Source organism: Salminus brasiliensis, chromosome 12 (assembly GCF_030463535.1).
Source record: "Salminus brasiliensis chromosome 12, fSalBra1.hap2, whole genome shotgun sequence".
NCBI classification, from domain to species: Eukaryota; Metazoa; Chordata; class Actinopteri; order Characiformes; family Bryconidae; genus Salminus; species Salminus brasiliensis.
Window position 1 is genome coordinate 37,521,856 of NC_132889.1, and position 14,433 is coordinate 37,536,288.

The following is a 14,433-nucleotide window of genomic DNA, read 5'->3' on the forward strand; positions in this document are numbered from 1 at the left end:
TGCAAAGTAAAAGTGGAAGTATATATATATATATATATATATATATATATATATATATATATATATATATATAATCCTCCAGTAGATACAGATGCAGTATTTTAGTACTTACGTACAGTAGTGAAGTACTTTTACTTTCTTCCTTACATTTCTGCTGGAACCCCAGTGTCACTGTCTACAGTCAAGCCAATTTTACATCAGCATGGGCCGAGAGTGGCTGTCATCCAAGAATGAGCCCCTCCTCCAAAATTATTGTTTTTATTATTATTAGTAGTAATAGTAGTAGTAATAGTAGTAGTAGTAGTAGTAGTAGTAGTAGTATTGTTATTATTGTTATTGTTATTATTATTATTATTATTAGTGTTGTTGTTGTTCTTGTTTACAGTAGCTTCTCATGCTGACCCCTGACCTCTGTCACACAAAACACTCAGAATCAGCCCTGATCCCAGCCCTGTTTTACGGTGTGTTTATTTTAATATTGTTACTTTTACAAGCAAATCAGAGCCGTTTACTGGCATCTTCAGAGTCAGGCCTCGTTTCATTAGCATACGGTTGTGTTTTCCCATGTAGACACCAAAGCACTGCTCTAATCAGCCAACTCAGCTCTGAATGAGAGAGTCTGCCAGACGCCATGAATGTAATTGGTCTTGTTTTGGCAGTTTTGGGCCCCACGCTGCAACACTTTCTAGTGTGACACCGTGCAAATCTGCAACCAAGACTTACTGTCTGGCCAAGACCTTTTAAAACGCTTATCAGAAACACATGCCCCATCGCTTACTCCTCCAGTCACGGATGGAAGTTTACTTTCACTCATCATGGGCATAAATGTCATGGCACAATTGTTTTTTTGTTTTTTTTAATGGTTTCTTTAAACTGTTTAAACACTTTTAAACACAATCTTTAACAGAAACAACAAGACGTTGGTGTTTTTTTTTATGGGGTCAGGGTTGTGATTATGCAAATACAGGGCCAAAAATATACATACACCCACTTAGATTATTAATTCAGTGGTGCTGGAAGTTCTGTTCTGACCCCCGGTTGTGATATTCCAATGTTTTCTTAGGTCTGTTTCTGTAGGTGCAAGTCCATGATTGGCCACCAGGGGAGCTCTCTATAAAAGAGCCAGAAGAAGCTTGACCTAGAGGGGTATGTTTAGGCCTCCTACCGGAGAACTTGTAGAGAGGAGGATGTCTTCCGGGTTTGTCAGACACTAGAGGGCGCTCCTGAGCGAGTTTAAAACTTGAGCAAAATAAAAAAAAAAGCAAAAAATGATACATTTTTGATTTGATGTTTGATTTTCATGCTGAAAAATGCCTCATTTTCTCGCCACAGAAGAGCATCAGATGTTTTCACTGAATTTTTAAGCTTCTCAATTCTCAACTTTTAAAGCTTCTCAGCTTACCGACCGCTCAGCACACCGGTAGCAGAATTGCTAGCGCCCCTATTACCCAAAACCCATTTGCTGAAATGGAAAAATGGAAAATACAGGTACGCTTTCTTAGTTTTTTTAGTGAAATATGTCATTTTACTTTCAGAATTTTACTTTCTTTAGCTTCTTAGCAGTTAGCTGCAGTTTTTAGCAGTTTAGCTCCATCCTTCTGGCCTTTTGCTGTCGTTTTTGATACAATGGGGGACACAGGAAGTGGCCAGGCTCTCCAGAACATCCTGTTCAGACTGACCCGGCACTTCCACTTTCCGCTTTGTTGGCTTCTTAGCTTGGTCACATTTTCCACATATCTTTGGAGGATGGAAACATAGGGGCTGTGTGCCTTTTAATTTGAGCTAGCTTTTCTCCTGGTTTGCTCGCGGGGGTAAATTTCCTGTATTGACTGACAGTACATTCATACTGGTTCATCCATCTATGCAGTGTCCAGTGTGTGGTCTGGCAGAGGTTCTGGGGAGAGAGTCCACTCTCGTATTCTCCTACGGCCTGACCCTAGACCGGGTCATAACAGTTCCACAATGGTCCGGAACAACCCATGAACCACCAAGGAACAGGCCTGCCTGGACCTGGAAGCTGCTGCAGCACCAGTTTACATCATTGTGGACTGAGAGAGGCTCCCAGTGTTTCAACTCTTGAAGGAGGAAAGCTTTGGCCACAATGGCCAGAGCTACAGTATGTATGAGGCCTTCGACTCCAACCCTACTGTAGCGACTGTTAAGCATAGTGGTGAAGCATCATGCTCTGTGGCTGTTTGGACTACCTCAGAATTCTTCAGCATAACCTCAAACCCTCATCTAGAGGGTTGAAACTTGGGTGTTCCAACAGGAGAATGACCCCCAACACACGGTAAAGGGTAGTTGAGGAATGGATAAAGCAGGATAACCATAAGCTTTCAGTAAGGGCCTTCCCAAAGTCATGACCTCAACCCTATTAGCAAAACACTGTACTTCCAAATGTTGAGTTCAGAAAAAAACAGTGAATGAGCAGGTGTCCATAAACTTTTGTCCATTTAGTTTATGTGCTTAATAAATGAAAAGGTTAGTTCTGTATCTCTATCAATTCTGCCAAGAAGTGTGCTCAGGTATCCAACCTGATATCTACCAGAAGCTTGTTGATGGCTACCAGAAGCAGGGCCGGCCCATGCCCCATGCCTTTATGGGGGCCTAAGCAGATTTTCATTTGGGGCCCCCTCATACACACACCACCTATAGTGTGCTGTATGGATATTTCTGACACTGTATGTATAATTGTGACCCTGTGAACAGTTCAAAGAAACCAATGAAAGCCCCATACTGCCATGGCCTTCATGTCTACGACGAGTGTATGTAGACTTCCCACCACAACTCTACAAAAACTCTACTATACACTGAATAGCATGTAATTAATTAGATGAACACTAGGTGGTGTGAGAGACCCAGATGTTGCAATATACCTAAGGTCATCCAGAGTCATACTGAAGGCTTCACACACCACAGCTTACTGGTACTGTTCTTTTATTCTAGGTTTTAAAAATCTGTGTGTGGGTTTTGACCAAAACCAGGTTGATTGGACAGTATTGGACAGGTTCACTGGTTGTCCTTCCTTGGAGCACTTTTGGTAGGTACTGACCAGTACTGCATACAGGGTGAGAACACCCCACCAGACCTGATGCCTGATGTTCTGGAGATGTTCTGACCCAGTCTGACTCGTCTAGAACATCACAGTTCGGTTCTCAGGGTCTGTTTACAGTTGACATTAAAACGCATCGCCGGCGTGATCAGACAAGATCCGATTTTACCATCCTGTAAACAATGGTTTCTCCTCCAAATTGTCCTGCTCTTAGCGACGGAGATCCGTTTACTCAGGAACTGTGATAATTATCCTGAGATAAATTAGATAATATGAGAAAAAAAAATGTCAGGTGACAGACAGCAGGGGGCAGCTCAGCACATGGGTTGAGGAGGTTGAAGACTGATGTACTGATCAGAAACCTGTAATCAGACCCGTAATCAGACTTGTAATCAGACCTGTATCAAGACACGTAATCAGACCTGTAATCGGACCCGTAATCAGACCCGTAATCAGACCTGTAATCAGACCCGTAATCAGACCTGTAATCAGACCTGTATCAAGACCCGTAATCAGACCTGTAATCGGACCCGTAATCGGGCCCGTAATCAGATCTGTAATCAGACCTGATCTCGGACCTGTAATCAGACCTGTAATCAGACCTGTATCAAGACCTGTAATCAGACCTGTAATCGGACCCGTAATCGGGCCCGTAATCAGACCTGTAATCGGACCTGTAATCAGACCTGATCTCGGACCTGTAATCAGACCTGTAATCAGACCTGTATCAAGACCCGTAATCAGACCTGTAATCAGACCCGTACAGAACAGTGTTAGAATGGAAACAGGCTACAGCAGCACGGAAACCGGTACAGGCTATAAGAGAAGGCTCTTCTCCTGGCGTTCACCACTGTTCCAAGCTTTCTCCAGCTGTGGATAAAGGCTGACTGTGGTTGACTGCCCTCCCAGAGCCTGGGTGCACTTTTTAGACGGGTGGAGTTCACTGAGACCTTCTGACCTGCTTCACACACAGCCAGACAGGTTCTACTAAAGTGAGTCTGGGTGTGGCTACAGTGAATTAAACCCCAACTGAATTTGGTTAACTGCTATGGCTGTGATTATGCATGGGTGATTATAGGAGAGATTATATGAAGAGAACAGTTTCTAAACTGCTGGCAGCAACATCCTGATGGACGCCCTGACCTGGTCATGTTGGTCAGCTGTTCCTCTCGTAAATGATTTAGTGGATTTAGTAGAGCGTCTGATTTCTAATTAGTCTGAGATATTTAAAAAAAACACTTCCCAGGCTCCTCTGCATCTCCACCCTTCTTTCTGAAGGCCGCAGAGAGCTCTTTCAAACCCAAAGTTTGGGAACGTAGGAAAGTAGCCCAGTGGACCAATGCTTTTCTATGAGAGCAGCTGAAATCAACTGAAAGCACTAATTAGAAGGAGTGTCTGGATACTTCTGGACACATAGTGTATCACATGTACTTGCACTAGTGTGTAACTGACTGTGTATCTGGGAGATCTGAGAGTAGTATGAAAGACAAATGCACTGTATTCCATCCTACTTCTGGAGATGCCATGCTCTGCTACACCTGAATCTCATCAGAAGTTCTAAGCAGAACAGCCTTTCTTCAGTAAAGGTGAAGAATGAAGTTCATATGAGCTGGTTTTAATAATAAATTTAAATAATTTCAAAATAAATCAAATAAAACTAATTCTGACCTCTGGAACGATGTGCTTTGAACCGATTCCTCCTCTGCAGACCCTCCACCCTTCTTCCTGAAGGCCTCAGAGAGCTCTCTGGATCTGGCCATGATGGTGATCAGCTTCACCCCTCACTTCAACCATCAATCCAGATCAGACCAGACTAAACGTTTGAGGTTTAAATCAGACTCCAGACTCCTCCAGAATAATCCTCTCCAACCATGTTCTGATCATCTGCAGCTGATCTTCTGCTCCTGAGTCTGATTCTACACATTAGAAGGAGTAATACATGTGGGGGGACTTTTTACATTTCTATTGATTCCACTTTATAAACGATGATTAAAGACGTTTCTTCAGGTGTGTGAGTTTAGTCAGATCACCTTCATCTCTCAGGTCTGATCAGATGAAGATCAGATCTCCAGATGTTTAAATCTGATCAAAAAGACATGTGCACTAGAACAAGGGTGATTACACACCCTGCCTGGTTCACTCCTGAGCTCAGACGGCTTCGACTGAGCTCACAGGAAAGACCTGAGGAGCAATTCTCTACAAAGGGCCGCTCCTCAGTCTGGAAAGGCCTACAATCTTCATAAGGAGAACAAGCCCCAGATTAGCTGACCAGCTGAACCAGTTCTGTGAGTGATTTCAAAAGACAGCTCAGGCCTCACCACCACTTCACATACATCAACACGTATCCCTCCTCCACCTTCTACCAGTGCAAGATCTTCAGTCGTTTTGAGACAGACAACATTAGGAAATCAGCTGCGGCACACCGTGCAGTGTGCCCATGCTAACCCCTGTCCACCGTTGTAACACCTACAGTGGACACACAGGCATCTGCACTGATCTGCAGGGACCTGCTGGAACGTCTTGGTTCCAGATACCACAGGATGTCTGTACAGGTCTTGTAGATGGAGCTGGTCGACTGGGTGGGTTCCATCTGTTGCTGATGTTGTAGGTGTAGGTAGATCACACCCTCTTCAGAGGCGAAACAGGGGGATTTACCCATAGGGCCTGTTTCTGGAACAGGGCTCAAGTCTGTGGTGGGCTGGGTTTTCCTTTCAGTGGAAAATCCCCATTGGAAATGCTGTGTAGTCCAGGACTAGCATTAAACTGGACCTTTATGTAGGTTCAGCCTAAACCTGTATGGAGGCCCATATTTCAGAGACCTATTAGTTCCATAGCAGTCATTAAATACTTTGCGGTACTGACTGAATAATTAATAATTATATAATAAGTTCAAACTTTATTTATTTATTTATTTATGTATGTATTTATTATGTATTTATCATGTATTTATTTATTTATTTATGTATGTATTTATTTATTTATTTTATTTATTCATTATTCACCAAATAAGGGTTCAATAGGTTAAATTAAATAATTGGTTAATCCTTCAAGAGCTTTTTAACATGGGCATCTCACAATATCTTAATAGCTCATCAATATTAGATATTAATATACACATAAACAACCAATCATAAAAGCACATTTCCCAGCATTAATTAATGCCTGTTTAGAGAGGTTTCATTATTACTGCCCTCCAAACTACAAATCCCACGATGCACCGCTGCAGAGCGCGTGCTGTGCGCCTGACTGGGGTTGGTGTTGGGGTGGAGAGCTGCAGTGCTGATTGGTGTATTGCAGTGTGTGTGTGTGTGTGTGTGTGTGTGTGTGTGTGTGTGTAGTAAAGTGAAAGGGAGTTGAGGGTCAGCTGAGCGAGCTGCTGGAGGTTCGCGTGCAGAATGGCTAGCTCTCAGCGCTACAGCGGGAAGGTGGCCGTGGTCACCGGGGGGTCGAAAGGCATCGGCAGAGGGATCGTGAAGGTTTTCGGTAGGTTGTGGAGGAGAAAGAACACTGGAGTGTGTGTGTGTGTGTGTGTGTGTATGCATGCATAGGAGTGTGTAACGAGGCTGTGCTGCTGTCTACCTTTGCAGTGCAGAATGGGGCTAAAGTTGTCTTCTGCGCCAGAGGAGGTAAATACACCCTCCTACACCCTCATACACCCTCCTACACCCTCATACACCCTCATACATCCTAATACACCCTCCTACACCCTCATACACCCTCATACATCCTAATACACCCTCATACACCCTCCTACACCCTCATACACCCTAATGCTTAATGCAGCCTGTTGATTAGTTTATTTACACACGTGCTGTTTGTTTACCAGACAACTACTTATGTAGTACTTAAATACTTTTTGTTTGTTTATTTATATTACATCCCTTATTTAATCATTTCCTTATTTACTCAACCAAGCCTACCCCCTCCCCCCCAGAGAGAGAGACGGGGACATGGGTAGAGATAGAGAGACAGGGACAGAGAGAGACAGGAACAGAGAGAGACAGGAACAGAGAGACAGGGACAGATAGAGAGAGACAGGGATAGAGAAAGAGAGACAGGGACAGAGAGACAGGGACAGATAGAGAGAGGCAGGAACAGAGAGAGAGACAGGGATAGAGAAAGAGAGACAGGGACAGAGAAAGAGAGACAGGGACAGAGAGACAGGGACAGATAGAGAGAGGCAGGAACAGAGAGAGAGACAGGGATAGAGAAAGAGAGACAGGGACAGATAGAGAGAGGCAGGAACAGAGAGAGAGACAGGGACAGATAGAGGCAGGAACAGAGAGAGAGACAGGGATAGAGAAAGAGAGACAGGGACAGAGAGAGACAGAGAAAGGGGCAGAAAGAAAGAGAGAGACAGGGACAGACAAAGAGAGAGACAGGGACAGAGAGAGAGAGAGAGAGAAATGGGCAGAAAGAAAGAGAGACAGGGACAGAGAGAAGGACAGGGACAGAGAGAGAGACAGGGACAGACAGAGAGAAGGACAGGGACAGACAGAGAGAGGGACAGGGACAGAGAGAAGGACAGGGACAGGGCAGAAAGAGACAGGGACAGAGAGAAGGACAGGGACAGGGATGGGCAGAGAGGGACAGGGACAGGCAGGTGGCTCACTTGCAGGTGGCTGTCCGGCTGAGTGGAGCAGAGGGGGAAACTAGCTCCGATTTGGAACACAGCCGCTGTGCTGTGGCTCCTGCAGGTGATTATTGGGCAGCTCCAGGTGAGCACACTCACGTCAACATTTCTATAACGTTTACATCCTTAGAAGAAGTGGGTAAAGCGCTGGAGGCGGAGCTAAATGCAGCGGGTCCAGGCTCCTGTCTCTTCCTGTCCTGTGACGTATCCAAGGAAGAGGACATCAAGGTACGCAACACCAACCTGTAACCACGCACCCCCCCCCCCACCCCCCTAATTAACTGCAGCTTCACCACTATCTCTCTTCTTCCTGTCCCGCAGAGACTGATCACAGTGACGGTGGAGACGTTTGGGCGGTTGGACTGTTTGGTCAATAACGCTGGATGGCGTGAGTATACCCCCCCCCCCCCCCCCCCCCGTTCCTCTATTTGCTTAGTCAAAGTTCGGAGGCTCCTCTTTGTTTCACTTCTGTAAAAGAAGAACGTGATCTGTCTGCGTTTTAAAAAAATCCCTGACCCAGCATTAACACCAGCGCTCTGTCTCAGACCCCCCGCACAAGCCCACGGACGAGACCACCGCCGAGGAGTTTAAAGACCTTCTCAACCTCAACCTGATCAGCTACTTCCTAGCGTCTAAGGTGAATCTCCCAAACCAGTCCCACCTGTTTGAGCTGTTCCAGTGAATGTGGGCTTCTCCTCTGTGTCTCTGTACAGCCCATAATTCAGTGCACAGCTCTGTCCTACTCTCAAACCCCCACTATATATGTTATATAGAGTTAATTACAGGTAGACACTCTCACTGACCACTGACTTTCTGTTTATTTGGGTTTATTCTAATGTTATATAGAGTTAATTACAGGTAGACACTCTCACTGACCACTGACTTCATGTTCATTAGGGTTTATTCTAATGTTATATAGAGTTAATTACAGGTATAAACTCTCACTGACCACTGACTTTATGTTTATTAGGGTGTATTCTAATGTTATATAGAGTTAATTACAGGTAGACACTCTCACTGACCACTGACTTTCTGTTTATTTGGGTTTATTCTAATGTTATATAGAGTTAATTACAGGTAGACACTCTCACTGACCACTGACTTCATGTTCATTAGGGTTTATTCTAATGTTATATAGAGTTAATTACAGGTAGACACTCTCACTGACCACTGACTTTGTTTATTTGGGTTTATTCTAATGTTATATAGAGTTAATTACAGGTAGACACTCTCACTGACCACTGACTTTGTTTATTTGGGTTTATTCTAATGTTATATAGAGTTAATTACAGGTAGACACTCTCACTGACCACTGACTTTGTGTTTATTTGGGTTTATTCTAATGTTATATAGAGTTACTTACAAGTAGACACTCTCACTGACCACTGACTTTGTGTTTATTTGGGTTTATTCTAATGTTATATAGAGTTACTTACAAGTAGACACTCTCACTGACCACTGACTTCATGTTCATTAGGGTTTATTCTAATGTTATATAGAGTTAATTACAGGTAGACACTCTCACTAACCACTGACTTTGTTTATTTGGGTTTATTCTAGTGTTATATAGAGTTATTTACAGGTAGACGCTCTCACTGACCACTGACTTTCTGTTTATTTGGGTTTATTCTAATGTTATATAGAGTTAATTACAGGTAGACACTCTCACTGACCACTGACTTTCTGTTTATTTGGGTTTATTGTTGGTATATATGAGGTTATAACTGCTGTTGATGCTGAATTCTTTGGAGCAGAACTGTAACTCTTAGTCGGTTCTGCTGTTCCTCAGTTTAACCTGTAGGGCTTAATCGTATCCTGTTTGTTCTTCATGCTCAGTTTGCTCTTCCGTACCTGCGGCAGACACAAGGAAACATCATCAATGTTTCCAGCCTGGTGGCCACTATTGGTCAGAAACATGCGGCACCCTACGTGGCCACGAAGGTGAGAGATTCTGAGACCTGGGCTCTATGTGTTCTCGTAGAATCTGGTGTGTTCGAGCACCAGGAAGCCACAGATGAATGCACATTACAGTCTGCCTGAAAAGTGTAACACTCATCTTTGTCCACAAGGGGGCGATCATTTCCATGACTAAAGCCATGGCTGTTGATGAAAGTCGCCACAACGTCAGAGTCAACTGGTGAGCTCAACTGTACATCAGCTATAATTTTTTTATAACTTCATTTACTTATTTTTTCCATTTGTTTACCTGTTTATTGATTTTTGTTTATTTATTTACATGCTTTCCTGTTTACTCCATTTGAAAGCTTAAATGGTTTATCACACACACAAATATGCTCAGTGAAAGAACTGTGGTGCTCCATCCTGTTCCTCCACTGCTCCACAGCTCCTCAATGCTGGGGGGCTTTAAACCCCTCTAGCCCACTTCTGGCATTAGGCAGCATGGTGCCAATAGGGTCATGATTACTATCTGCTCCAGAGAGTCCTATTCTATTGGCAGTACTTCTCTACAGGGACTAGACCAGCTGTATATGTGTGTGTGTGCATTTGCACATCTGTGTCAGCAATGTGTGCAACTCAAAGTAGCACCTAACCATAACCTCACCTTCTGTTTCTGTGTTGCAGCATTTCTCCCGGCAACGTGATGACCCCCCTGTGGGAGGAGCTTGCTGGACAAACACCTGACGCTTTGGCTGCCATTAAAGAAGGAGAGAACGCGCAGGTACGTGTGTACAAATCTCCTGTATACCCTATCTGCCATAACATTACAACCACTGACGGCTGAAGTGAAGAACACTGATGATCTGGGTCCAGTGGCTCCTGTCAGAGGGTAGATACATCAGGCAGCGAGTGAATGGTCAGTTCTTGGAGGTGATGAAGGTGTAGAAAAAAGAGTAAGAATCTGAGACACTTTGACAAGAACCAGACTGTGAGGTTCTAGACGAGTCAGACTGGGTGAGAACATCTCCAGAACATCAAGCATCAGGTCTTGTGGGGGGTTCTCTCCCGGTATGCAGTACTGGTCAGTACCTACCAAAAGTGCTCCAAGAAAGGACAAGCAGTGAAGCGGCAACAGGGTCCGGGGTGCCCAAGGCTTATTGATTGATGCTCATGGAGGCCCCGCCCACCTTCAACGGGACCGAGCTGTTTTGGTGGCACAAGGGGGGACGAATTTAAGGGAGGTGGTTTGGGGTTTGGGGTGGTGGAGGTTGTGGGGGTCCAGGGGGGTGTTTTGCACATTTTGTCAGCCAGGTCATGGTACATTCTGGTGGGTTTTTGCGTGTTGTGGTGGTACGTTCTGATTCCTGAAGGTCTTGGAGGTTCATAATTCAAGGGGGAATTTATTTAAGTGTCCAGTTAGGGTGAGCTATACTGGGGGTGCTGGGGGACCTGATGGGTCCAGGAGCTGTTTATGAGGTGAAATCCCAAAAGTTTGTGGACACCCCTACTAATGAATGCATTCAGATACCTTAAGTTGCACCAATTGCTGACACACACACACATGCACAGCTTGTCTAGTCCCTGAAGAGAAGTACTGCCAATAGAATAGGACGCAGATAGTAAGCATGACCCTATTGGCACCATGCTGCTTACTGCCAGGCGTGGGCTAGAGGGGTATAAAGCCCCCCAACATTGAGCTGTGGAGCAGTGGAAGATGGTAATCCCCTCCAAAATCTAGTAGAAAGTCTCCTTCTCTGGACAGTAGAGACAGTTACTCCAACAAAAGCAGGAGAAACACTTTTTAATCCCCTTGATTTGGGAAGAAAGAGTGAATGAGCAGATGTCCCAATACTTTTGTCCATATAGTGTATCTCAGCAAAAATGCACCAACCTGCACTCTCTCACTTTCTCTCTCTCTTGTTGTTTCTCTGAGCAGCTGCTGGGCCGGATGGGGACTGAGGAGGAGAGCGGACTGATGGCGCTGTTCCTCGCTGCTGACGCCACTTTCTGCACCGGGATCGACCTGCTTCTGAGCGGAGGAGCCGAGCTCAACTACGGCTTCAAAAGCCAAGTGCCCTAACCGTCCTGCTGCGCTCCTCAGCGAGGCCCAGGGGTCTAAAGGAGTAGCTCAGTCAGATAAGGCTAATGTTGCTTGTGAAGTAAACTACTCAGGTAATCAGTGCGTTAGCTACGTTATCCACGTTAGCCACATTTGCCTTTAAGAGCGGCCTATTCCTTTAACCGGCCTCTTCGCCTCTGAATTCTTTACTTTCTTGTCTCGTGTCTTTAAAGCTTGCTAAAGGACGTGCCTTTAATGTTTACATCTAAAGAAGGGAACTTTATTATTATAATTCTGAACAAAAATCAGACGGGAGTTTATGAATATGTGAGTTAAAGTGCCTTTTAAAACGACTTGAAAAACTTGAAAATTGCTAAATTGCGAACGCAATCGTTAATGTTTACTAATTAAAAACCTTTCTTACACATTCCTGATTTTAAAAGGCTTTTGATTTTGAAAAAACGTCAAAAAATTATGACCTACAAAATGTACTAAAGCTAAAACATAAGCTGCAAAACCAGCCTATATAATTCATTGCTTTTGTGCTGTCCAATTAAAAAACATGTATCTCCAAAATTGTGATTTTACAGAAGAAGGTAAAAATGCTCTCAACTCTGAATGGAAGTCAATGTAGAATAAGAGTTTACTTTGGGCAATTATAAGCATTTCTATTGGTCCATTCATCCAGAATTATTTACACAGCATACAGAAACCATGGAGAAAACTAAAAACGGACAGAAATGGAAATACATGGTTTTCATTGGACAGCAGTTGAATAAGCAGCCTACAGCATTTAGCTCCGCCCACTCACTCTGAAGTTATAAGAAGTGTTTCAGTCTGGGCTGCTTTTTAGATTAAGCCACAATACAAGGCAACCAGTCAGAACAGAGGTCATTTACATATATCAGTCTTAAAGGTGAAGAATTATGATATTTAACTAATGTTTTTGGTTCATAAATGCACACATATGCTAATAATAAAAAATACAAAAATTATAAAAAATCAAGGCAGGGGCTCTTTAAATAAGGTCAGGTCAGGACAGTAGGGGCTGTTTCATCATTGCAGGCCTGGGAGGGCAGAATAGTGAAGTACAGGTGAGGTAGTGATCGTCCTGCTTTTGCAACTCTGATTTTGTCACTTTTGTACATTCAAACTCGTTTCTTCAAATGTGGAAAGTAAATGGACATGGTGGCCAAACTCTGCTGCAGTTTGTGTGGTTATTTCTTCATCAAATGACCGAGAACCTCATTATTAAAACGCGCCATAAAACGACGTCATCCAATTAAACCTGCTTTAAATCTCTTAATCCTTCAAATCTCTGCATAATCTCTGCTTCACTGCATGCATTTCGAGGATCAGGATTATAGCTGGAGGCCGAGCCTCATAAACATGTAAACTAACTCACCCAAGACTCAGATTTACACCAGATCCAAATCCGATCACTTAAGTACAACCAAAACCCCTCCCAGTTTAACTAAAACCCCTCCCAGTACAACCAAACCCCCTCCCGGTTTAACTAAAACCCCTCCCAGTACAACCAAACCCCCTCCCGGTTTAACTAAAACCCCTCCCAGTTTAACCAAACCCCCTCCCGGGACAACCAAAACCCCTCCCAGTTTAACCAAAATCCCTCCCAGTACAACCAAAACCCCTCCCAGTTTAACCAAAAACCCTCCCAGTACAACCAAAACCCCTCCCAGTACAACCAAAACCCCTCCCGGTTTAACTAAAACCCCTCCCGGGAACAACCAAGCCCCCTCCCGGGAACAACCAAAACCCCTCCCAGTTTAACCAAAACCCCTCCCAGTTTAACCAAAAACCCTCCCAGTTTAACCAAAAACCCTCCCGGGAACAACCAAACCCCCTCCCAGTTTAACCAAAACCCCTCCCAGTACAACCAACATAGCCAGCCCAAGGAATACTCGATTTACGTGGATGCTTAGGGCCCCAACGCCGCCAGGGGTCCCCCAAGAGATTATCATGATTAAAAAATCTATATTTTAAAAATAACATTAAATAATAAAACAAAGCGTTTTAAAATCAATCAATTAATTTTTTATATTAAATAAAATTATTTATTCAAATGTAATTAAATTTCTTTCATAGGTGGCACACCGATACTAGGTGTGTAATCAGTTCCTGCTGTTGGCTGCAGATGATGCTAATGATGATGCTAATGATAGTGGGAACCTTACACACACAGTGTAACCCAAGGAATGATGAGGCATCTGGTGCTAAGGTGGTGGTACGGGGGGGCCCCAAATGGCCCCATAAAGGCTTGGGCCGGCCCTGACAACCAAAACCCCTATCGGTACATCCCAAACTCCACCCAGTACAACCACAAATAAACCAGGTGAAAATCCAGCTTGTGCTGATGGCTGGTTTCAGATGGTCCAAGCTGGTCTTTGATGGTCAAGGTGGTTGAAAAGGTGTTACCAGCTGGTTAAACTGGGTGGCCACCTTAGCTCTTGACCACAACTGGCCCACCAATTTGGTCGGGCTGGACATACTGGTGGACTAGATTCGGTGAGGCTGGTTGTTCTGGTGGGCCAGTTTGACAGGCTGAGCTCTTGATCGGTCAAACTGGTCAGACTGGTGGACTACTTTGGCCATATTGATTAAGCTGGTGATAATGGTGGACCAGCGCAGTCAGGCTGGTCATGTTAATTGCACTGGTGGACCATTGCTGAATGACAAGCATATGGTCTTGCTGGCCATGTTAGTCAACCAGTTTAGACATGATACTACTCCACAGCCTCTGACTTCTTAACTGGAAATCTCTCCTCCCAG

General features: G+C 44.2%; 2 protein-coding genes across 3 annotated transcripts in view; both read left to right on the forward strand.

Annotated features, from left to right (window-relative positions):
• The first annotated feature begins 4,859 nt into the window (after positions 1 to 4,859).
• The window catches only part of rpl27 (ribosomal protein L27), a 404,812-nt gene continuing 395,238 nt past the window's right edge, over positions 4,860 to 14,433 (forward strand). The window contains exon 1 of the mRNA XM_072693721.1: positions 4,860 to 4,863. The gene's annotated coding sequence lies outside the window, so the exon portion shown is untranslated. The remainder of the gene's footprint in view (positions 4,864 to 14,433) is intronic.
• hsd17b14 (hydroxysteroid (17-beta) dehydrogenase 14) lies at positions 6,377 to 12,841 on the forward strand. 2 transcript variants are annotated; one of them, XM_072694091.1, is made up of 9 exons: positions 6,377 to 6,535; positions 6,640 to 6,678; positions 7,819 to 7,913; positions 8,007 to 8,073; positions 8,231 to 8,322; positions 9,522 to 9,626; positions 9,755 to 9,822; positions 10,269 to 10,365; positions 11,521 to 12,841. In XM_072694091.1, the coding sequence occupies exons 1-9, from the start codon at positions 6,448 to 6,450 to the stop codon at positions 11,662 to 11,664; spliced, it is 795 nt and encodes a 264-aa protein (XP_072550192.1). In that variant the 5' UTR covers positions 6,377 to 6,447; the 3' UTR covers positions 11,665 to 12,841. The 2 variants fall into 2 exon arrangements, with proteins under 2 accessions (XP_072550192.1, XP_072550191.1); XM_072694090.1 differs by having other exon boundaries at positions 6,378 to 6,535; positions 7,816 to 7,913.

Bases quoted from the DNA above. Each gene is read 5' to 3' on its own strand.
- hsd17b14 (XM_072694090.1), top strand. From the start codon at position 6,448: ATGGCTAGCTCTCAGCGCTACAGCGGGAAGGTGGCCGTGGTCACCGGG. The intron at 6,679-7,815 runs GTAAATACACCC...TTACATCCTTAG, and splicing joins TGTCTTCTGCGCCAGAGGAG to AAGAAGTGGGTAAAGCGCTG. The intron at 9,627-9,754 runs GTGAGAGATTCT...TTTGTCCACAAG, and splicing joins CACCCTACGTGGCCACGAAG to GGGGCGATCATTTCCATGAC.